The sequence below is a fragment of the Haliaeetus albicilla genome, chromosome 10, assembly GCF_947461875.1.
Source record: "Haliaeetus albicilla chromosome 10, bHalAlb1.1, whole genome shotgun sequence".
NCBI lineage: Eukaryota > Metazoa > Chordata > Aves > Accipitriformes > Accipitridae > Haliaeetus > Haliaeetus albicilla.
Genome location: NC_091492.1, coordinates 30,789,105 through 30,814,021, shown reverse-complemented (window position 1 = coordinate 30,814,021; position 24,917 = coordinate 30,789,105). Strand labels below are relative to the sequence as shown.

Sequence of the window (24,917 nt, the reverse complement as noted above, 5' to 3'; positions counted from 1 at the left end):
GGCGCAACTCGCCGAAAATTCGCAAGCTACAGCACCGATGTGCTTTGCAATCCCGTAAAAAACCGTGAACGGCGGCTAACGCTCGTTAGCAACCGGATCATTTTTATTATTACTATTATTTTTTGCACGTGAACACAAGATAATTCCCCGGGGAAGGGAAGGGGTGCGAATCATTTAATCCGAGGCACAGCATCCAGGTTTCGGTATTTACATAATCCGAGTGTTTCCATAGTCACACCGGAAGCCGCGATTTAAAAAACAGATCGCTTTATGTAACCCCGCGATGGATGCGCAGCCCCCCCGCCCCCCGGAGCCCCGCACGCTGCTCCGCCGCGGCCGGAGCCTGCGCGCTTTTACAGCGCCGAAAGCGAGGGGGGTCCGGGGACAGGAACGAGTTAAGTGCATGGGGGGGGGGAATATGTGGGGTAGGCCCGGTGGAGGCCGGTGTCGCTCCCCCGGGGAAGCTGCGGCGGGCGCGGAGCCGGGGCTGGAGGCGGCGGGCCCCCGCCGCACGCCGCCGGTAGCGGGGGACGGTCGGCCGGGCACAAAGGTAGGTTCCCCCGGTGCGGGGAACGGAACGGGGCGGGGAGAGGTGGGGGGGGGACCCGATGCACCAGCTGCCGCCGGCGGCTCTGCCCCTCTCCCGGCAGATCTCTCCCTGGAAATCCGCCCCGGTAGCCAGCCCTACACAGACACGCGGTGGATCAGCACAAACCCTTACCCACAGGAGAGAAAAAAAAAAAAAAAAAAAAAAAAAAAATTATCGTCCCACCCTCTCCTTCCCCTCGGTTAAATTCCACCCCCTTCCCCAGTGTCTAAGCTGCTCTCTTGCAAACTAAGTCGCTCTGCTGCCTACGTTTTACATGCATTTCTCCCTTTGCAAACAATTAAGCAAAATCAGTTAAAAGGCACAAATAGGAAATAGACAGAAGCCAGCTACACACCAATCTTCTTCCAGAGTCTTTCTCTGCCTCCATTTTTTTGGAGAGTTTCATCACTTAATTGTCAACAGTTCCTGTCCTGCATTTTTGGCCCAAATGGGGAGGAGGAAAATCAAAAGCCATCCAGGTCTCTCTAAAGTTTTGCAATTTTGCACCAGCACTTTTTTGGGGGGGGGGGGGGAAGAGGAGGGGGAGGGAAGGGGAGGGGGGCGGCGGCGATGCGTTTTGCAAAGTCCTAAGGAACCATTTTCAGGCACTGCGTGCGGAGCGGGGGCGCAGGCGTCGCAGTGCCCGGAACGTAAACACTGGCGGGGCCGGAGGGGGGTGGGGTGGGGGGGGTGAGGCCGAGGCGGGGCGGGGGGGGCGTTGGCGGTGTCCGGGGGCAGCGGCGCGGTACCGGCGCTGGGCTGGCCGCCGGCCCCGCCGTGGCGGTGTTTAGGTCACGAGTGCGCGGCGGGCGCGGCACGCAGGCGCTGAGCGGCAGCGGCGGCGGGGCAGCGCGGCGCCCCGCGGAGGGGGGGGACGACGGGACGGGACCGGGGAGGGCACCACAAAGGCGGGGACGGTCCCTGCGTGGGTACGGCAGTCGCCCGAGACGTGTCCTAAAAGTTGAGCGGTTCTGCTTACACGGGGGGGATTGGGTTCAGCGCCGGCTGCCCAGCGTCAGGTTTTAAACCCAGGCGCAGTTTTGGAGGATTCCTCTAAAGAGTGGGGAATTAACGTAGCAAACACTGGAAAATAAATCTTCTAATATGTGGAGTTGCGGTTAATTACTGCGTTTAGTTAAGCACGCTGTTTTACATACACTTGGTTTTGCTGTGTTCCTCTGTCACGCGTGTGGCAAGTAGCTCGGCAAGGGAGCCCGACCAAAGGCAAACACCGGGCGGTGCGTAAAATGCTCCAAGATCGGCACCTACATCTGTCTTGTGGGAACTGGTTCTAATCTCTATAATGTATTATTCGGTGTTAAATAAAGCAAAATTGCCTTCGTAATATGCATGTACAACAGGTAGTTAGAAATCGCATGAAAAAGTAGGTAAAAATTACATAAAGTAGCTACTGATACAAAAAATCTTCAGTATAGCCATACTGCAGGTTTATAAGACTATCAGAGGGCTTCATTTCTAGAACACCAATTCACATCTACTCTAAATTGATGCTGAGCAAATATTAGGACCATCTGATTGCAACAGCAGGGTCAGAGTGCAGGTTCTGAACAGCCTCCAGGTTCCAAAGTGTGGCTCCTCTCTGAAGTGACATCCTTTACCTCCCCTCCACACCCACCCACCCCCCCAAGAAAGGGAACATCAAAGCGTACCGAAACCCAGGGCTGGGGGCTGATGGCTTTGACAGCGCTCCTCTGGTTTGCTTTTTGCAATTTTTGAGATTGACATTGAGAATAATTGTGTTTCTACCTTCAGTACAGTACTTGTTCACTGTTGTCTCTCTCCTGGGCCAGCAAAAATTGGGAGTGCTCTGATCTAACCAGTACAAATCTCTGAAGTAAATTTTGAACTGTCTTTCCATGGCTTTAATTTTCAGATCAGTAAAACGGAGACTGAAACTTTTCTTAAAATATGGCATTTTTCTTCACTATTGCTGTCTGCTTCTACCAGCAGAAACATTTTCATATAGCATCGAGTTGCCCTTTGCATACCTAACCAGTTACGTTCTAGGTACTATATGAAACGTATTACATATTATGCAAAAGACAAAACACATTAAAATTCAACTTTGCGGGCCTCACCAGTCTTCTCTTTGGAAACATCCATATTTTAATGAACCATGACGTGGATAAAGGCAGGAGAGGTTAGAGTTCTAACTTAGGATTTAAGGCAGTGAGCTGCTCCTTCTGCATCTGCCAATAAGTGTTTGCAGAATCTTGAAAAAATCATGTAATCTTTCTCTAACATCTCCCTATTTGCAGATGATTGAACTTTATTATCATATAGAAGCGTTGTATAGGCTATATATTGAAGTGTGGATTCCAGATGTCTGTTACAGCAAGTGCATTATTAATCCATAATCCTGAGATGTAGGCATATGTTGACCTCTCAGCCAAGATTACTCAATCTTAAAATTAAATGCATGTGTACATCTGTATGACTGAGGCCAGAGTACTTGTACAAGATAAATGGATGTTACTAGAGAATCATCAGACAAAAAACACATAATCCATCCATTCCACAGAAGTCCACCAAAAAAGACAGAACAGAGACATAAAAGAAAATCAACTCATTTTTCTAAATATTTTTTTTTTTTTTGGACATGAACAATCTGAGACGCTTGGTGTATGAAGCAAACCCAGCAAGGACTGTATTAATCACATACACCTGGAAGCACGGAAGTAACTATGTTTCAGAAATATTACAATTTTAATCTATGTATCTCCAAAAATAGAAAACATGTTTTTAACTTTGTTTTTAAGACAGAAATGATTCCTATTAAACTACAATTCATGTTACCATTGAAATAATACTGTAATCTGTGTATTAATAACCAAAAACCTGTCTCAAACTTAAAAGAACTGGGGGAAAAAAAAAGGGGGGGCAGGGTGCTAGGCTGTGGATGATGAGAATATCCACAGCTGCATTAGATAGGATAAAAACATTTAGAAGCAATATTAAACCCGTGTGCTTCAGGACACAGGTTAAGTACTGGCAGATGAGGGTTAGGGCTCGTTTCCCCTCTGAGCAGGTCATGCCGCAGGCTTCCAGCAGTGCCTGGAGCTGGGCCCTGTCAGAGACAGGCCAGGGCTGCCACAAGGCTGGCTTTCTTCATGGTCAAAAATACAGGAAAAAACCACTTCAGGTATAAATACTGCAAAAAGGGACTGGTTATTATTGAGAAAGGGGCTAGTATGAACTGTCTTTAAAAAAAAACCACAACCAACCACTAAAACTTTTTTGCTGGATGTTATTGTAAAAAATTATTTAAGATCTAATCATGACAATGTGCTGGATCCTGACCTTGTTAGCTTGAAACTAGGAGCTGTCATTTAATTAAACTTCTACTGCAGGGCTCATGCTAAAATAAGAACTATAGTGCTGTGCTTGGGAAGGCTGTATGAAGAAATGGGTTAATTTCACCCCTACTGAGCTTTCAAACATAGCTGTTTCCCATTGGATAGAATGGACTGACATAATCTTAAAACATTTTTTAAAATATCTTTTATCCTGTAAGACCTACCATTCTATATATTACCTTGGGTTAAGATGGAAGACTAGATATTTAACAATTTCATTGTTTTATGAAGGCAGTTAAAAATGATACACTTTTTCTAGACCTGACAGATCAAAATCTTTCCTCTGCAGAAATTCCATCAACTAAACTTTAAGCTCTACTTTAGATGAGATTTGCAGAGATGCTTGCCTTAACCTCCTTGCTGCTTGGGACTGCTGACAAACCTTTATTTGCCTTTTGCAACTTCTACTTCTAATGTGTTGTTTTTAATGCAGATCTACCATAATTTCCATTTTGTGGCAACCTGATTTGGTTTTGGTACAATAACAGGAACAAATGGAAGTGGCGATTTGCATGTGAAGCTGGAAACATGTTTTAGAAAAACTGCTATGCAGAGGGTAGCACCTTTGCATGCTCAGTACCGTATCACATTAATCATATGGTACTCAGGGAACCTATTCTTCTTACTCAGTCCTCCTACACAAAATACAGAAGTACATTTTTAGCAGAAAAAAACCCTATGAGTACCCTTGTGACAGTGTACAGATTTCTCAGGGCTTTCTGGAAAGAAACTTGGACTTCTGCCACCAGCTCCAATTGTGTTCATGCATAAATGATCCAGAGAATGGGTTGACATTACCTCTAATTAGAGGTAATAACAGCCTGCTGCTGAAAGAGCCAGTTCCCTTTCTCTTGCGTGTATGTCCCTCATTTCTCCTGCATTAGGCCTAGTGTTCATGCAGCCACAGGGTAAGTCAGTTCAGTGACCTGATCCAGCAGAAAACTCACCCATTAAGAAAAAAAAAAAAGTTGTTTTTTTTTTCATTAGGTCAATTCACTGAAGCTCTGTAGCCATTTGATCCGTGTAATCTACAGGATGGAGAGGACGGTGGGATGAGATGAAGGAAGAGTACAGGACTACACCCTTTTGGTGGCCTTCCGCAATTGCACTGATCTGAGGTAACATCAAACCACAGCTTTGAACTCCAGCATGATTTCAGAAGAACTCCCTGAAGCATTTCCAAGAGTTAATTAAGCATGACTGACTCTTTTTGTTTCAGCTAACTCTAGAGTGGCAGTATAGAGGTGTGTAAAAATGAGTAATTAGAGTTGGAAAGAAAAGAATTTGTCCTGTTTAGTTTATACCTCAGAATGGAGCTGTAAAATGGAACATAAAGGGGGAAAAACGGTACACTGCTATAGTCCTGATGTTTTAGTTGCAGAAGAAGGCTTCGTCCTTAATTTATGTTTTCCTATTTAACAAACTGATTTTTTATTTCTGATAGGAAAGGAAATAATGCTTATTTTAAAGCTACAATGCTGGGGGGCTTGGAAGCTTAAAATTACACATGGGTTTGGTTTGGAAAAGCAGATGGGATGAGATGAGGTTTCTTCACTGATTCGGTAGGTCCTTTTCTGTACTGTTTCTTTGAATGAAATATGAACTCAACAGTAAATCAGCGTGCAATATTGTTCTATCTTTCTCAAAGCCCTTCCTGATAAACAGGAATAGGAGTGATGGACAGAAGAATAGAGAAACAGTGAGTTCAAAAAGTCTATTGTAATACAGTTGTTTAGAAAGACACTTGAAGTCCTTCCCAGCTGTATGTCTTGCAGGCTTGGGTTTTTTTTTTTGAGAAATCTGATTTTAGAGAACAGGTCAAGACCTAAGTGTTATTTGTGCGGTAGTGCTCACCCATGATGTTACAGTTCAACTGTAATTTTGTGCAGAAACGAGGAGAAATAGTGAACAATGAATCATGGTTATGTACACATACATAAACATTTTTCATAGCTTATGAGCAACAATGCAAAATATTTTTAAATGTATGATTCTGCAGAAGTTACATGACAGAGACTAAATGTTTGCTTGAGATGTACGTTACTGGTTTTTGATGGTTACCATTTCTCCCAACTAAAATGTGGTAATGAAATCACAATATGGTTGTTACTCATTGCTTTGCAATTTGGTGCTCAGACTTAGCCTAAGGCATCAGTGGGAGACAGAGAAAATGCTGATTGTGGTGATGAGGTCTTCTGCTTGGTTTTTTTTTGTTGTTTTGGGTTTTTTTTTAAGAATTAAAGCACACTGAGTATTTTATAATGCTAACATATGCTGGACTTTCACTCAAATAGATCCTATACAGTAGTACTGTCACCCATCGAAGAGAAGGAAGGTGGCGAACACTCCACGGAGTCATTTATACAACAGCACTGGTGTTTATGAAAAGACTGTAAGTCAAACTGATTCTTCTACAGAGGTGTTTTAATACCCCTGTAGATAAAAATCTAACCAAAAGTTGTTTATAACAAGAAAGCTCTGTTTATTTCCTGAGAAGGGAATGAGATCAAATCTACATGGTAAGGAAGGGTAGTTTCAGGGAATGCCTCTGAAGACTTCAAATCGTTAAGATTTTTTTCTTGGATGCTTCAACTACTTCTTTTTTTAAAAAGAATGCCATGTTAAAGAAAAGCATTATGTGATGTATGTTGGTATAGATTGTCATCACCTTTACTGTGCATACACCTTTACTGTGCATAAGTAAATGAATGACCTTGCAAATCAGATAAAGGTGTGAAGAGAAGAACAAAGCAAAAATGTGGAAGACAATGTGCCGCATTTTTCCTACTTGTAAATAAGGTGGAAAATTTCAACACAATAGAAAATCACCAATGCTTTTGATTTCTAATGGAACGAGCGCTGCAGGGATTCAGCTCCTAGGTGACCATCCAAGTACCTGTAAATAGTAAAAGTATCCTTGTCCAGTAATATTTCTATTGCTAAAATCGTATTTTTCTTATTGGAAATCGATAGCAACAGGTTCGTTTCTTACATGTCCCTTACCTCTCCAGACCCACAAGTTTGAGGTGGCACAAGCACTGTATTAAGTCTCACCTTTTCAGAAATCATCTTCATAACTGTGCCATGTATTTGCTATGGAGTTCTGCTATATGCCTCATTTTCCCCTCTGTAAAACACAAAAAATAAATAATGGTTTAAAGGGTTTGCATGAACGTGGTAATAAAAAAATCTTTCAACGCTGGCATACAGATCTGTTGAAATGTTCTGCTTAATCAACCGTATCAGCTGCCTGCTAATAATAAACCAAGTTTATCAGGCGCTCTGGGTGTACAAAATGGTTATGAAGACCTTAAATACGCGACAAAGGGTTAGGTCTATCAGTTTTAATTGGAAGTGAGGGTGGGTGCTCAGACTGGTTTTAGATCCACAGGACAGCTGTAGATTAAACGATTAAGCTTTTTAGGAGGGGAGGCTAATGAAGGAAGTAGTTGAGAAATGGCCTTGTGGTTGTGTTTTGAGGGAAGGCAGCAAGGAGTGGGGATGGAGCAGGGGGACACCCCATCCCTTTCTGCCCTGAGCGGAGGCGGCACCTCTACGCGGCAGGGCACCCGCCGCCGCACAGGGGTACGCAAAACTGACTGAGAAGCTACAGATTCCCCTCAACTACGCTCCAGCCTAACACTGCTCACCCGCCCCGCTGCCGCAACCACCCGGAGACCGCCCCCCCCGGGCTCCAGCCGGGCCTTGCTGCGGGCGCTCGCCCTCCACAGCCCCCGCTGAGGGAGGTGGGGGACGGCGGGGTCGCACCTCCCTCAGGGGCAGGCCCCGCTCACGGCTCCCGACGGGCGGCAGCGAGGAGGCCGCGCCCCCCTCAGCGCGCCTCCCCTCTCACCACAGCGGCGGCGGCGGCGGCGGGAAGCGGCCTCCGGAGCACGACGCCCGCCCGCCCTCGGGCTCCCTCGAGGGGCTGCCGGGAAGCGGCCGCGGAGGAGCGGGGCTGGGGGCCGGGCCGGGCCGGGCCGCCCAATGAGGCGGCGGCGGGGCGGTGCCCGGCGGGCGACGGGCGCGCAGACTCGCAGCGCCGCGGCGGCAGCAGCAGCAGCAGGAGGGGCCCCAGCACCGGCAGGAGCCGCCGCCGGGCGCTATGGGGTGTTAGCGCAGCTGGTGCCCTCGCTCTGCTCGCCGGAAGGAGCCGCCGTTACCGCCGTGTGCTCTCCCGCTCCCCTCCGTTCCTCCGCCCGCCGCCCCCGCCGCCCGGAGCCCATGAGCCTGAACGAGCACTCGATGCAGGCGCTGTCCTGGCGGAAGCTCTACCTGAGCCGCGCCAAGCTGAAAGCCTCCAGCCGCACCTCCGCGCTGCTCTCCGGCTTCGCCATGGTGAGCGGCCGGCCTCGCCCGGCGGACAGGGGACCCTGGCAGGCGGCCCGCGGCCTCCCCGGCGGCAGAGGGCCGGGTGCGGGGAGCGGTGCTGCCGCTTCTCCGTTTTCTGACCGGGGAACTCCCCGTCTCCCCTCAGGCCGGTGGCCGCAGCGGGGCGGGGCGGGGGGGACGACGAGCGCAGCCCCCTGAGGCGGCGTGTGGCACCCCGGGGCGGCGGGAAGCGGGGCGGGCCCTGGCCCTGACGCCTTTTCCACAGACAGACCGGCCCGCCCTGACCTTCAGCCCTGCGGGCAGCCGGTGTCAGCGCACCCGGGCGGCGGCCGGGCCGGAGGAGGAGGCCGCCCCGGGTGCAGCGGGGCCGGGTGAGGTGCCCCGGCATGCCCCGGTGGGCTCGTATCGGTAGCTCGTTTTCTGTGGAGAGCTGTCGTGCCGCAAGGTAAAAGCTGCCTCGCGGCTTTTTTCTCCTCCGGATAGCTCGCATACCTCGTGCAGGACTTTTGTTCGTTGCTTATTTTTCCTGCGGAGGATGCTCGGCACGCCAGAAATCACACTTGGCGGGACGTTCCTGCCGCTTGCTCTTGTCGGAAGCACCGTACGGTGCTGTAAATAGGGAGGTGAGCATATTGGGTTTCGGCGTTTCACTTCGCTTCGTGCTCTGGCGTCAAGAGCAAAGAAAGTCCACAGCTCTTCCAAGGTTGTGGTACTCTGCACTCCCATTCTTCTTCCCAGAACACAACCGCACGCGTCGTGCAAACCGATGCGAGGGCAGGTGTTGCACTGGAGCTATATTTAGGTGGATGAGGAAAAATAACTGATTAAAGTTGACGGTGTCCCCCCGATTCATTACAGCCGTCATTAGACATTTGAAGTTGTGATGTTTCTTTGTTTTTTAAGGAAATCTTGAGTGTTGCTTAGTTTGGAGTTTTGTACATGTTTTAGAAACTTCTTTTTTGTTAGCATGTTTTTTGCTTTCACGTTTGATACAGAAACGTAGTCTAGTAATCCGAATTGTCTCAAATGAAGGTTCCATATAGATTGAAATTTGGTAACTTACAGGTTTCATCACATGTCCAGTCCTCTAATGTACTGAGCTGCTAACTATGCAGTCGGCCCCTTTATTCATTCGTGTTAAAAATGCTTCGTAGTTGTAAAAACCGAATTATGCAGCTCTGACTTGCTTTGCTTTGATTTTTGCCCCGCTTTTAACAAGGTATTTTCAGCCATAAGGTGTATTCCCCTTAAGAGCCATTGCTCTAATTAGAGGATGCTGTTTGAAAACATAGCAGCCGGTCTGCAGCAGCCTTCTGATGGTCTAATAAATGTCACTGCCCTCCTTTAATGGCTAAAAACAGACTACAACTCTTCAAGGGTGGTGGTGGACTGCTATTCATTTGACTGACAGGCGACTGTGTTAGTGCAGCGGCATATTTGAGTTGGTTCTCCTTGGGTAACATGCATGGGGCTGGTAGCTCATACTCTGCTGCTGCTAATGAGTTTTCCTTATTGTATGCCCGTTCTCCTGTGTCAAGCAGTTTGTCAGGGTGGTTTCTTGAGTCAGGCTTTTACACTGAGAGAGACAACACGGAAAAAAACCTGCGGTTTTGGGGGTTTTACACGTTTTCATCTAAGGGAGGTTGCATCTCCATTAATAAAAATACCATTATTTAAAAGTCATACTTAATCTCCTAAATCCTTTTGGCTTTTCTCTATATGCTATGTGGACTCTCAAAATCCCATGGATGTATGAGGTGAGGCTTCTTCTACTTCTTTCTTGATTCTCTAGAAGACTTCTAGCAGTTCAGTGTCCTGCAGTTGAAAACTGCTTTTGAATTTATGTTGTTTAGGGTATTTCAGGAAAAAGCCACTTTTTTCCGATTAACAAAATCTCTAGTTGCCAAGAATGTTACATGTGAACATTCATTGTATTTTAATTTTCCGGAAGTAGCCCCTCAAAAAAATCCACTTTTTTTCTTACTTTAACAAGATCATGCTGGAAATCAACTTGTAGCTTCATTGGTTTTGCTATGACAGATAGTCCTCTAGCTGAGACTTCCTCATCTATTTTCAGAAGAGCTGACTTAACTTTCAAGTATTTTTAGATTTCTTTTGAATAACTTTGCTTATCTTTTAAAGTTGTCCTTCTGCCTTGAAAAGCAGGGCCTTCTTTCTGCTGTCACGCCTATGCATTGTTTACTAAATTCAGCAGATTCTTTGGCACCTGGTGTTTGAACAAAATGCTGTTAAAGTACAATCTAGTCTTGGATCTAAAGTTTACAACAGCAATTAAGCGTAATTGTTCCTCTGTTTTCCCTATCTATGCAAGGAAGAAAGAGCCTAAATGACATATCTAGGACCACCCAGCAAATTGATGGGAATTGTCAGGAGTGGAATGTGCTTGTTTCCAAGCCAGCCCCATTGATCCTTGCTCTTTAATTAAACAGTACTTGCATCCTCTAGTATGACCTAAGTTTATCCCAGCTAAACCGCTCCTTTATTTTGGACTGATTTTGTGTATAACTGCAGCCATTTTGCAAAGTTTATTACGTCAAGATTGGTTACCCATACCCTGGTTAAATCATGCATGCCAAAGTCAAGAGATTGCCCGGGTCAGTGATGTGTAGAGTATGAAATGCTCAGCCAGGTTGCAAACTCGCAAGTGTTACGCTTCCACAGAGAAGATAGATTAAAAACCTGTTTTACAATTAGTTTTGTTTTAGAGCTACACATCACAGTTTGCCACTGTCCATTAGCTTCAGAAACAGTTGCAGGGTCTGGTTATAGTAAACTGATGTTAGAGCTAAGCTCCCGCAAGTAAACCTGAGCATTTACTTTGTGCAGGTTTCCATGGATGCTATCGTCCAGTGCCATAGGTCTAGGAGGAAATCTATGAAGCTTATAATCTTGCATTTAGTATGCTTTTCCAGTTTATGGGGCCAGCAAGTAATATCAATCCCCAAAATTGTTAGAGGTAAAGAAATAAATTGTAGGTTGTAGGGTGTATGTAGTCCATGAAAGAACAGAGGATTCCTTCCATGTGCTGGTGGAGGCATGAAGTTATTTCTCACTTGTGTGTTATATACCAGATATTGATGTATGGTGCGTTTTGTGTTTTTTTTTTCCCTCCATGCCTGGCTTTATCTGTTTTTATTTCTTAATCCAGTTTATCTGAATGCTGGAAATATTTTGCAGATTGTATCCAATATTGCAAACACTAGCTCATCCACACCTACAGTAGCAGTATCAAGAGCTCCAGTGTAGACAGGCTGCTGGCAGGTTATTTTTGTTTGAACAATTAAGCTGACTTGTTAGCATAATTTTGTCACCAGGGATGCATCACACAGTAGTATAACAACATCATGATACTAGAGTCACAAATGTTAGGGAAGTTGTTAGATCCCAACAGTTATAAAACTGGAAAACTCAAACATCGCCTACCTCCACCAATCAACAGCTTTGTGAAAATACCCAAGCCTAAACTAGGGGTCTAAATTATGTGCTATGGTTGGCTTCATTATATTTAGGATTTGGAGAATGTTATTTACCAGACAGCACAGTTTTCTTTTAAATACCTCTAATGATTCAAGCTGGCTAGACTGTTGTCTAGATGGTAATATATGTGCTTCAAATATTGAGTATCATTGAAGAACTGTCAACTCTTGCCTTTGAAATATAGCCAATATGGTCTTCTGAAGACAGCCTCAGTCATGTTTTGTAAAAGACTGACTACACTGATAAATATTTATGAAACTGATTTCCATAATAACAGTTGATGTTGAATTGAAGCAATGCTAGGTAGGACTCTGGCCCCACTGCTGTCAGTGCTGTACAGATACTCAAGACAGCATGGTCTTTGTCTAGAAAAAGTTACTCTGTGGTTCTAAGTACTAAAATGGTCTCTCTGTAGAAGTTGTTCTAGCTGTATTTAACTGGATTGCTGGTAGGATAACATGAAACAGCGGCATTTTGTAACCTGCAGGAAAGCATTACAAGCCCAGTTTCATGGCTTCTGCCACCGCTTGCCTTTTATGTTGCTATTGTACTTAGAGATTAGAACCGTGCTCTGAAGGATCTTCCACCACGTGAAAGGTTTCTTGTGTTTCAGTCATGAAAGCAACATTTTATTGCTCTTTTGAACATCCCTGTCTCAAGGTTATAGATGACCAAGGCAGTGTGGAGTATTTGGGGCTCTTGGCATTCTGTCTTCTAGCAGCTGTGAGTGGCTGCTTGTGGCTGCTGTAGTTTGGAGGATGTGCTGTTTCTTCTCCCTGCTGTACTGTCTAATCTGACCTTGTACTTATTGAATAGATGTACTGTAAGTAACACTGTGTAGAGATACTACCTTCTCAAGATGCAGTTACTCCTATTATATGGGCATTGCCTTTTCATGTTTACTAGCAAAATAAAATTAAATCCCATATTTGTATTCCAGTGTTAGCTTTAGCAAATATTAATGTGTTTTGCCATTCTGCAACATATAATAATACACAGAGTCAAGATTCTAGACTAGTGGATAAATGATGCTTACATTCTTTTCTGTATAAAACAAGTATTAAGATTATTATTTTGACTTACCTTTTTTAATTTCTGGTGACTGATTCTGGCTTATACAGAGTCTTTCTGTGAGTTGTTTATAACTCTTGATAAATGGTGCAGACACTCTGTGAGAGCCTGGCTCTGCAACTCTGTCTCTGGGAGTGAATAGTACTGTCAGGAAAACAGAGACCGGCTGACCAACTCGGGAGCTGAGGAGCCAGCCAGAGGAGTGCTAATTTCCAGTGATGCCAAGACACCCATCTCGTTCTCAACTTTCCCCTGTGGTCTCACATACAGACAAGTAAATGGGGTAGAAGATGGAATTTGTTTTTCAAATAACCATGTGATGTGAACCTCCAGACTTGGGAGAAACCTCCTTTATGTGCATGGGTGTTTTTTCCTGCTAAGAGTAGCGTGTGCTATGAAATGTCACTTGCACTTGTAACTACATGCAGTCAAGTCTAGTCCTAGCTGCAACAAGTGAAGGTAAGAAAATATTTCTGCAGATAAGTGTTGATGGAAATATTTCAGTGATCACCATGTGCAATTTTACCTTAGAGTGTGTTGGTCCAGCGAGGTGAAGGTGGTGTAGCACTGATACATTTCTTGAGGTAAGATTCACAACCTCCTCTCACTGTGCGGATGGACTGTTACAAAATGCAACTGTGATGTCTGATCAACACAGCTTTCTTTTAAGCCATTCCTGACATGCTAGACTGTATAAAAGTTCTTTTGTCCTTTTAATTAGTTTCCAATTTGGGAATGGTAGCTGTGGCCAGGGAAGAGGAGGTGAGAACGGTCTTGCAAGGGTATACAGATAATTCTAGACTTGTGTTCATTAAGAGGTGGTTGATGTCTTTAGTATGACTGATGTTTGAAGCTGACACTGCCCTTTCTGAAGGGGTTTTGCTTGTTACAATCTGTGAGGCAGCTAACTGCATGAGTGGTAGACATAGTAAGAATGTGATCATACCAAGAGCCAGCGTTTCTCAAAGTGTTCCATTAAATGGGTCATTACAAGATTGTCTATAGTTAAACCTAGTAACTTTTAATAGGTTTGGTTTCTTGCTCTGTGATTCTTGTCTGAATCTGTCAGATACAAAGGACAGGAGAGCACTTGTGGTTGTTGGAGCTTTACGCTGGTCAGATAGCATCTTGTGAGGTATGGGAGACAAATCTACAGCCATCGTACCACAGGGCCATCAGTAGTTGTTGACTAGAGCCCCCTGGTTACAGAACGTATTTAGCTAAAATCAGGTATCTAGTGGAGAAGCAGCGAGGTGTTTGAATTAGCTGTGGCTCTGTCCTGTTTGAAGCTGTTTATCCACAGCGTGCTGAACTCAATTGTGACTTGCAGCTCTGTGTTAATGCTGGTATTTGATACTGTGAGAGATAGTATGGCAGTTATAGCACAGGCTCACAGCCCACGTTATGTTCCTGCTGACCAGAGCTCAGAGTCATCTTTGCGGGGAAGGGGAGGAGAGGAAGTAATCTATAAATAGCTGATACAGATTTACTTGAGATAAGGTATTTTATTTCCTTTTCTCCACAGCAGTGGCTACTGACTCAGAAAAAGGTGTAAGCCTGTGATTAAGTCAGAAAGCTCTCAGATACTGTGTTCACTGCTGTTGCTATTACACATGGTAACAAAGAGCAGTTACCTTTTTTTGTGTCTTGAAAGTCTTGAGTTTCAATATGACCTGCTACATGGGTGGCTCTTAACTACAGTTCTACCATTTGTTTTTCTTCTGATCATTGTCTGTAATGTTTTATTTTCCCTGGATACTTCTTATTTCAGAACCCCCTATCTTAAAACAGTAATTGAATTTGAAGCTTGCATTATGCTGGAATTAAAACCAACATAACTGTCTAGTAGCTTATAAAACTGGGGAATCATGCTAAAATTTGAAGCAAGTCATTCATTTCTGTCCTGCTGCTGTGGTAAAAAGGAACAAGTAACAAACCAGGACAGTTGCTTATCCTGCATTTTGGTAGCAATATGAGCTTCATTTGCAGCTATGTATGTGACTGGTTCTTTATATTAATTGTTATTGCTGGTGAAAATTGTTTTATTAGTATATCACAGCTCACTTCTTGCGAAGCAGTGGAGTCAACATTTGTCAGAGGCACCACATAAGTGCTCTTGTATGGATAGAAACCTTCAGAGCATTCAGGATTTTGATTTTCCTTTAAAAGCAGGAGCTTCTTGTAAGCCACTCTGGTCTAATAAGATGTGGAAACATTATACACATGTAAGTGAAACAAACTTAATTCAGGATAATAAACATTAAATAAAATTGAAATGCAGATTCTTCTAGAGAGCAAGTTGTTAAATTTCTTGCACCATGGTCATATTCAGGCTGCCATGACTCTGAAAGCCAGGGGTGTCGGAAGCCTTAACATGATTCTGTGCCCAAATTCAGTTATCTTTGAAAGCATCTGAATGCCCACCTTCTTCAGGCTTATGAGAACTCCAGTCCTGCATCCTAACATCATGAGAGTCCTCTGATTTTGTCAAGAACCATATTTCAGATTTACAGCTTTGTCAAGGGCTGTAGTAAATCTGTCAGTCATATCTGCAGGATGATATGAAGTTAAAGTTAGCTCTTTGAGCCAGAGATTAGACTAGATGACCTCTTGAGGTGTCTTCCAACCTACGTTATTCTATGATTATGCAGCAAGGCAGGATGCTTGCAGCTTGGTAGCAGCACAGTAGAAATCATGCAGCAAGTGTTCAAAGAAGCTTTGAAAGTGGTGATGGAGAAGGTGCTGAAACATGTTATATTGGACGCTGTGCAGACATCAGTGACCTGCCCTGAGGGGCCTGTCTTCTGAACCAGCGTAGAAACCTAATAGACGACACAGGAAAACATCCTCCTGTGTAGAACATCAGCATGTACTTATGAGTTCAGGCTTTGCATGGATTTGGATCTCAGCAGATGAGCTCACTGGGGTCCTGTTTTTGCAAGTGTTACGTTACAAGAGCAGTTGTGATCTGTGCGTTTTGAAATCACAGCATGAGCAAAGGAGAGAACTTCTGATGCTTTGCTTCACTGTTTGAAAACAGGCACAGGGCCTTATAATGAAAATGGAGCTTTTTGTTTTAGGTGCCTGGCTCAAGCTTGGCCCAGGAAGTAAAGAACAGAGGCTTGCAATTGAAAAGAGTTGGCAGTTTTCTGCTGGTTTATAGTGAAAAGGTTCCCAAATTAGCTTCCTTGACAGCTTAAGAAGACAGAAAACATGAACTGATTTTTTCACTTATGGGTCAAGCTGGAGTTACACTGCCAAGTGTGAACATAGGGAGGCTTTGCTGTGCCCCCCTGGAGACTTTTCATCAACTTCAGTAGACTTTGAAATCCTTCAGGCATTCTGCATCCTACAACGTCCCCAAAAGTCTCCCTTTGAATTGAGTACTGAAGTATCTATTAATCCTGAATGAATGGGAAAGAGAAGTGTTTTCTTGCTTCCCCCACTCCTGCTTTTAGGGTGTTTCTAACACCAGTGCCATTTACAACTGCAACTTAATGCATTTTCTCTTATGCTGGACAGAGACACCTGTAAGCACATTTTTTCCTGTCCTGTCTGTGAAACTCTTGTGTCTTTTGTTTCTTATGCACATACCCTCTAGCTTTTATCACATTTTGTCACTGGTCGGTTTAAGAAAAACATCAAAATCCCTTGCTGGAGAATTTGTGGTCTGCAAAGAGTTGTCAGTGTGTTGTGGAGATGCACCTAATGTGTCTGTCTTGTAAGTATACCCTGAATGTTCAAATTGGTGGTCTCTTACACTCATCCTTTGGAGGGCTGAGCCTGTAAAGCTGTGATTCTTTCAGCATCAATAGAAGTTTTTTTTCAAGCCACTGTAGTCTCTCAAGCTGCTAAACTGTGGTGCTTTATCTCAAAGCAGGTGGATATTTTCTTCCTTTTAGCATTTCTGTTATTTACTTTGGTGTAAGATCTTTTCTGGCCCAGCAGTTGATGCAGCTAGTACTCTTCCCTTTTGTTCCAGCTGTGGAGAGGAGGTCCTGAAGTCTCCTTTGGGAGCTTGCCCTCTCCTTGGCGCTTTGCAATGCGTGGCCTTCCCTCCCGTAGCTTTCAGCTATATAGCGAGGGTGTATACGAGGCTTCAAGGTTGGGATGGCCGACTGCCCTGCTTCTGCCTTATTTGCACATTGTTAGCATCCCAAACTGGGAATAATTGGCAGTGTGTATGGTGGTGGCTACTCGGCTGCCAGCTTATTTTGCATGTTAGAAGACTAGTACTTAGGTTACCTTTCAAGTGATGTTGATGCTACCCATAATTATTCTTATAGAGAGAGTACACTTGGAATTACAGTAAGTAATTGCGTGGTATGGTTTGACTTGAAGGAAGTCACACCCTTCCTGCTCGTGGGGTAAATTGTGGCAAGTCTGAAGTAACAACTGCAGTCTCGCTGATTTTCAGGAAACTCTTCTTCTGAGAGATGATTTGGGACCTACCTACACAACAAGCTTCCTGTGCAAAGCAGGTCTGTATTAGTGTATTTGTCAGCCGTGTGAACTGAAGCCTTGCTTGTGTAGCTGGAATGCGGGTTTAAGCTATCCCATCAGTGTATAATGGTTGTAGGTACTCCTGGGGTCACTCTTTTAGGGAAACACCTAGCAATATTAAAATGAAGTCTTTTTGACCCAGGAAAACTTGGATTCCTGGTCTGGGCGTTTCCTTTTAATAGTTAGTTGTCCATATGATTCTGTCAGTGGTTATCGAGGCACAGAGCTATCCGAGTACCTGAATACTACTTAAATTAAGTTGGTGTCTTGCAAGATTTTGTTTTGATCTTGCATGTAATTATAGCCAAATCAGAAATAGGTACATTTAGATTAAATGTAATTATTTAGCATTTCTTTTTAGCTCAGGCTAGGCTAAGAAGAGGAAGAAAAGATTTCTTCTTGGTACTCTCTTGAAATGGGAAGAGAACAGTAGCTCCAGGACAGCTGGTACATTGGAATTAAGAGAGTCTGACTGACGTTTAAAATCAGATGCTTGATACCATTATTACATGGAGACATTGATTAATGGAAATATAAAATGTCTTCAATAGTGTTTTTGCCCTGAAAGTTGGGTTCTTTTACCCGGTGTGCAATAAGCCAATCAACACATTGAGTCGAGATATTTGTCTTTATTGCTATACTGCAGTATAGGGTGCCAGGTCTCCAAATACCTGCACGCCTTTAGAAAGAAAGGTTAAGGTTTTTATACAATTTTGTTACCAGGGAACACATACAGCAAAAATTGTGATAGGCTACACAGACTTATATAATAAAAAGATCTTTTGAGCATGGCATGCTCTTGTCCAGTTCATTATACTAGGTGGTCTCACATTTACATACTCATTATCAACAAGTGGGTGTTGATTTTAGTATTAAAATGAAGCAAGGTAAGGCAAGGACAGGGTCTTTACTTGATTCTTGTCCAGCATTGACTAAATCTACCGTTATCTATTCCTAATGATTAAGATGTTCTCGGTTCTACATACTGCACATATTCTAACTCTCTACTTATCTTAAGTTTACATGATCACCTAGCAGCATCTCCAAGGTAATGCGTTTCTTCATACCAATTATTTCAAAGTTTGTTAAGTTTTGCCAACTTTGTGAGTTCATTCTGTGAGTTACTATAACAGTGTCATGGTTATGTTAACATAATAAGTACCAGGATAGAGGACTAAAATGTCTTGTGATGCTGGATGGTTTTGAGTCTAGACATACACCAGAAAATTTACAAGAAAAAAAATCTGATAAGTATGGAAATGAATCCTCAGTGGTGAAGGATTCATTGTTCTGTGAAAAACACAGGAAGCCCAACATGCTACGAGTGCATTGGGACTTAACAAACAATCCTGCAGAAGACAGATCCAACGACCAAATATTTATCCTCTCAAATGTGAAGTTTCCCACGGTTGGGAAATGGTATTTTTAAATCTTCAGGCAAGAATTGTATATGCATTAATGTAATTTCTTCTTGAGTTTCTTGTAACGTTTGGAAACTGTTTGCTAGTTGTCTGGGTGGTTCAGCTTATGACGATAAAAGCCTTCAATAAAGGAATTAAAATATTGGCAAATGGCCTTGAATGCCTGTTGAAACATGTCTGAGCAAAACTCTTGGTTGTCTTAATATTTGGTGTGTTAGCAGTTAAGAGTTCTGGTGTCCTGGAACATGCTGGTTCTGGGAGTGTAAAAAGATGGGATCCCAGACTAGGTGTAGCTTGGCTCAGCTCTTGCAAAATAGTGAGGTTTGAATATTCTTACTGTTTTTGCAGCTGTCTTTGGGTGCTGGTTTCTATGTCTCCCAGCATCCATACTTTGTGAAAATTTCTTCATATCAGCTTGATGAGAATTGGGGTGTATGAAACATATGCTATAAGCTGAGTAATGTCCAAACCATTAATAATGGCATGTCGTAATGGGCTAAACCTGTACTGATGGGACTCAAAAGAGCTGATTTGTTTTAGGCATTGCATTGTACGACCTGATTTCTTGGTCTTTTTGATGGCAAACTGGTATGTTACAGGAGAGCTACGCTCATGGTTTAGTGCTGCCAAGAGTCTAAGGTCCTGGTACAACTGCTTTCTCCTCAGTTACATGGGCCTGTGCCAGCTTCATTGTTCATCAGAGGCATTGCAGAAACAGCTCAGCTTACTAAACTAGCAGATTACCACTTCTTAACCAGGTTAGCTTTTGCTGGGCTAGCAAGTTGAGTCATTTCAACGAAGGATCAAAACTGGGCAGCCAAGGTGCAGCAAGGGCTGGTGTGGATCAGTCTGAACTGTGCTGAATGGCAGCTTCTACATCTTCCTTCTATGGTGCACGTGTCTATGTTTAAGATTGCCATTAGCTTTTTTTCTCTGCATTTTAAGCATATTTTGTCTAATGAGATCCTTTGAGAAACAGCACTAAACAGAGGCGTTGTTGCATTATTCCCTCTTCAGAACTGCGCTTTGTCTGAAAGGCAAATTTATCAGGAAAGATTACTTTTCAAGAGGGCTGCTGGGATTAATGTCGCTTATCAATTGCACATGCATGAAACCACCTGACAGTTTTAAAAAACTGTTAAAAGGCATTCTAGTTAATTTTCTTTGTCAAAAATATTTGAGCTGGGTTTATGAGTTTCCTCCTGCTGTTATTTAATGCTAATTTCTGCTCCTTAAGCACAGGCATGCTTGGAGATCTAAGTTTATAAAAGGGCGTGGCTGCATACAATAGTGGAAGACTGGACCTTGGAGCATCTTCATGAGATAGCACTGCCTTCCCAGAGATGAGGCTAGACAGCTTCCAGAGTAAGAGTAGCTAGTGCTATCTGGGAGCATTCTATGTTATCTTTTCTGGGAGACAACTGTTTGTCTTTCCTCCAGCCTTGAACAGGCCTGTTTGGCTGCCATGGACATTGTGGAGACTTTGATGTTTTGGATCTGCATTCTAGAGTCTGCTTAAATAATTATTTTGAGTGAAAGAATATAGTTGAGAGCCCCATGGAAAGGTGACCTTCCAAATGAAAGCCTTGGGCTCTTTAGAACTTAAAAAAAAAAAAAAAAAAAAAAAAAAATCCAAGGAGAAAAGACCACCAAAATTGTGATGGACAGTCTGCTGCCTTCGCAGGCTTTCATCTTATACCTACTTCAAAATACTTCGTACAGTATTCATTCTACATAAGTATGGGGCACAAAACATTTCCTAATACCCAGCAAAATTTATAATCTATAGTGAAAGATCAAAAGTTGCCTTTACAATATAACCCAGGAAAGAAGAAATGTTTCACTTTGTGATCAACATACTTGGACTCTAAAAGTTCAGCTGTTTTCTTGGAATAAGCTGGAGGTGGCAAGGTGGTTATGCTGTTAAGAGCTTTTATGCGTACTGATGGTTTGCTCTACAACAGAACAGTAAGTATGAAAATAGTGGCCTGTGCTCAGACCTAAATTTGGACCTAATGAAAAAAGCACAGATTGACATGAAGAGAAATTTAAATGCAAGCTATTATTTTGTCTGGACCAGATGATCTTCTGGAAACAGGATTTAAACTTAAAATAGTCTATAGTCAAATAATATGTAATGTAGGTAATTGCATCTCTCTTTTCTTTCCTTTTCAGGTGGCTATGGTAGAAGTTCAGCTAGATATAGAACATGACTACCCTCAAGGTCTCTTGATAGCCTTCAGTGCCTGTACTACTGTCCTTGTTGCAGTTCACCTTTTTGCACTCATGATAAGTACCTGCATTCTTCCAAATATAGAGGCTGTTAGCAATGTGCATAATCTCAACTCTGTAAAGGAATCTCCTCATGAGCGTATGCATCGGCACATTGAGCTTGCGTGGGCATTTTCTACTGTCATTGGGACTTTGCTCTTTCTGGCAGAGGTGGTGCTACTGTGCTGGGTGAAGTTTCTTCCTTTAAAGAAGAAAACTGATAATCCACTCCAGGGCAACAGTTCTACCATCACATCAGGACAGGCAGCAGCCATTGCATCAACGTCTATTATGGTTCCCTTTGGATTGATTTTCATTGTGTTTGCAGTCCACTTCTACAGGTCACTGGTGAGCCATAAAACAGACAGGCAGTTTCAAGAACTGAATGAACTTGCTGAGTTTGCACGGCTCCAGGATCAGCTGGATCACAGAGGTGATACTATCTCCTCAGCTGTTACCCATTTTGCATAAACCTGTGCTTAAAGAAAATAAACCCACTATTCTGCTTCTGCCATGTTAGATTGACTCCCCTGTGGATGAACTGGTTGAGCCGTTGATTATTGTTTAAGGAGAGATTATGATTGTTGTTCTAACCCTTTAGAGAGGAAAAAAAAATGTTCCTTTCATAAAATTTTGGCTATCTGACATCTGCAGGAATGGATGGTGGGGTATGCTTGCACTGCATATGTATCCCTCTTGTGAACACTGTCTAGATTGCTTCTTTTTAATGCTGAATGGTGGCTGTATAATACATGGAAGATAACATTGTAAATTTGGGTATTTGTTAGAGATGGGTAGAGAAGCTTTTTTTTTTTCTCCTCTCTTTATTTGATGTTGGCATTTACTAGAAGATACTGCTTGTCCGATCCATATTGCATGGCATGATACAAATTACTTGGGATATGCAGCAATTAGCACTTGGTTTCAGTGCTAGTGCTGTTCTCTTTAGAAAGCCTGACAGATGGTAGAAGTGAAAGCTTTCCCACTACTTTCCCCAGTATGTTTTGCTGCCAAGTAATTATTACTTTACTGATTTCTTCAGCGCCTTTTTCCCGTGGCAGTTACACATTTTATAACTTGCTAAACATCCATGACTAGTCTTACTGCGATGTGGTATGGCCACATGAGTAGGAATGAGACTCTACTCTACTCTTCCTTGGAAGAAAATAAAAGCAATAACTGTTTTAAAGTTCTCACGAGCCGGCACATATTATCTGGAGAGATAGACTTGCCTGTTTCCCATTTAGGAATCTTTTTTTGAAAAGAAGGAACTAGATGGAGATTATCACTGGATAATTTTTTTGCTTGATAATTAGAACCACTGCTGTTTTTTTCCAAACCAAAGTAGTAATTATTTTATACTTTTATATTAAATATATATTTTTAATAAATCCTCAGATACAAGCAGCAAAAGGTGCTTTCTCTGCGTTGGATTCCCAAGTAATTAGCTATGCCTTGGTCTTCCTTGTTTAGAAAAAGTCGTCTTCTTGCTGAAGTGTTGTGTTTGATAACTTGTTACACATTTTTGCTTCCAAAGGATCTGGAAGACTACTTTTCTCTATGTATATTTATTTATGAAAGGAGGTTATTTGTAATTAATATTGCTGCTTACTTTCAGACACATGTCTGTGACAGCGAGGCTACTGCGTCGTTTTTTAATTTCCTCTTTAAACAAAAACTTCCATTTGGTCTCTTAGATAAGATGTTTGTCCAAGAAAGATTGCAGCAGTTGTCCTGGGCTGCTTCAGTAATTCTAGCTATGTCTAGAAGTGGAATTTTTTTCGAATGCAGTTCTTCTACAGAGCAGCTTTGGGCTTTACTGGGTAAAAGCTGTTTTTTGAACACAAACTGAGGCAGGTTTCAAGTCTAATGGAACAAAACTTGACCTCCCTATCGTAGCTAACACTGTGGAAAAGAAACCTGGGATTTTGAAATTAGAGAGGAATGAACGTGACAATACAGTGGAGCTGTACCTGCCTGAGCCTGGGCTGAACATGGTCTCTCACGGCCAACCTCCATCTCAGGTTATCCTGACATATTTACAAACTGTAGGATGTGTCTACAGAGTTAGAGTGGCAGAGTGTGTTTACTACTGAAGCAGCCTCATGAAGCGAATGGGACTGATTTCTCATGTCAGCACCACCGCAGTGGAAAGTGTTGACAAGGTTACCCGTGGTGTGTTTGTATGCTGAAAAATAACTGTAAAAAAACCTGCTGGGCTTTTTTTGCAGCAGCATTCTCGGTTCACAAGCAGAAAACAGCTTTCCACTTGCCCTTTTCACAAGTCCTTCTGGCGTACAGAGGCCAAACTGGATTTTCTCTAGCTCTGCCATTACATTATGCTTCAAATATATTCTGTTACTGATGTAAATCTGCTGATGGTGAGAATTGTGACTGCAGTCCCACAGGTGTTCATTCATGGAGCACTGGAAGGAATGAAGCAGCATTCCAAAACATGAAATCTTAGTAGTAGGCACAAAATATATTTTCTCATCCTTTACTGGAATACTAGTCCTGTCTTGAGGAAAGAAGACTTTTAAAAACCCTCAGTAAAGGAAGAAAACCTGACTCAATATTCACACTAGAGCAAATGGTTAAAAGGGTGCTGTCAGGCTTAAAGATTATGCTTCTGTCCATAAATTGTGTATTTAAACATTACAATGTTATTTTGAATGGAAGCCCAGAAAATAGATTTTCCAAGTTTATTTTGTAAGATTACTTGCTGTCCTGGATAAGTAGCTGAATTTCTCTTTATTTTGTGGATCTTTTACAAAGTGACAGAGAAGTGTGGGGTTTTTGGTTTTGTTTAAGAAATACAGAATTAGAAGCTAGTGGGACAACCTTATTTTTAACTTTCTCAAGCTGGTAGGTTCTGAGCTAATGGTGCTGTTACTACAGCTGTTTTTCTGACTATTTTCTGCACTTTAAGCCATGATATCGAATATGTTTCTCTCATTTTCCAGCCGTTTCCACGGTCATGAAAGTTACACCGTGGGCACAGCCTCGTAACTGTGTGCCAGAGGCAGTAACTAGATCTAAACCTTAAGAGTGCACTTAGAAATTTTTTTTTAGCCCTTATTTATACTAATGGTATTATGCATTCACCTCAAGCATTTTAAACATTGGTTATTGTATATCACTTTTTTAGATATAAAATACTTCAATGAAATAAAATATACTCAATTGTTGCTGATTATTTGTTATCTAGAGGCCTAAAATATGCTTATTTTCTCTATCCCTTATCTCTTCAGCTAGACTGTGCTAATCCTAACTGTGTGTTTCTGAGGATCTCTTAAATATGTTCAGTTACTCATTTCAGTCATATAAAGATAAAACTTCCTGTTCATCCAGACAGGTGTAAAGAATATAATGTAGTTGACATGCTTTCCCTCCTGTCAGCACTCCTTAAATCTTGGGACTAAGCATGTTGTTTTGTTATTCTCTCCAAGTGCTTAAATAGAAATGTAGGTTATCTTTCAGCCTAGAAAACATGAAGAGTCAAGGGATCGAATGAACTGTATAAACAAGAGGCGATGGCTTGGAAGCACGGTATTAATCAGGTGAACTAACAACCCGCTCACCCACAGTTTGTTTTTCACCAGCCAGCTGCAGTGTCACCTTCCTTCGGTCTTATGGGAGATGTTCAGCAGCACCTCGCAGATCAGAACTGCCGTAGCTCTGCGTGTTTGGCGCATGGTCCATGGCATTGGGTAGAAACACGCAGTGCCATTGAGTGCTGGGAGTCCAGCACGTGGGCTGGCCGAGGAGCAGAGCTGGGGTGAGGTCTGGTGCTCTGCATTGTCGCGGGTTAGGGAGGAGAACCAGTGTCATGTTATGGAAAATGCATGGAGAGGG

General features: G+C 43.0%; 2 protein-coding genes across 9 annotated transcripts in view; one reads left to right on the top strand and one right to left on the bottom strand.

Annotated features, from left to right (window-relative positions):
• The window catches only part of KDM2B (lysine demethylase 2B), a 127,059-nt gene extending 118,618 nt beyond the window's left edge, over nt 1-8,441 (bottom strand). For 2 of the 7 annotated variants that reach the window (XM_069794733.1, XM_069794734.1), the window contains exon 1: nt 945-1,079. In XM_069794733.1, the coding sequence (XP_069650834.1) occupies nt 945-995 (51 nt within the window). In that variant the 5' untranslated portion in view covers nt 996-1,079. Of the gene's footprint in view, nt 1-944; nt 1,080-7,020; nt 7,094-8,241 lie in introns of those variants that run through there. The other 5 variants (XM_069794738.1, XM_069794739.1, XM_069794735.1 and 2 more) reach the window with 4 other exon arrangements.
• On the top strand, nt 143-24,255 carry LOC104325851 (calcium release-activated calcium channel protein 1). 2 transcript variants are annotated; one of them, XM_069794746.1, is made up of 2 exons: nt 143-550; nt 20,967-24,255. In XM_069794746.1, exons 1-2 carry the CDS (start codon nt 284-286, stop codon nt 21,531-21,533), a joined length of 834 nt encoding a protein of 277 aa, XP_069650847.1. In that variant the 5' UTR covers nt 143-283; the 3' UTR covers nt 21,534-24,255. The 2 variants fall into 2 exon arrangements, with proteins under 2 accessions (XP_069650847.1, XP_069650846.1); XM_069794745.1 differs by lacking the exon at nt 143-550 and adding an exon at nt 7,939-8,304.
• Nucleotides 24,256-24,917: the final 662 nt, after the last annotated feature.

What these genes read in the sequence shown, in the direction of transcription:
- LOC104325851 (XM_069794745.1), top strand. Translation starts at nt 7,954, where the DNA reads ATGAGGCGGCGGCGGGGCGGTGCCCGGCGGGCGACGGGCGCGCAGACT. An exon ending in TGCTCTCCGGCTTCGCCATG is followed by an intron (nt 8,305 to 20,966) that starts GTGAGCGGCCGG and finishes TTTCCTTTTCAG; the next exon opens with GTGGCTATGGTAGAAGTTCA.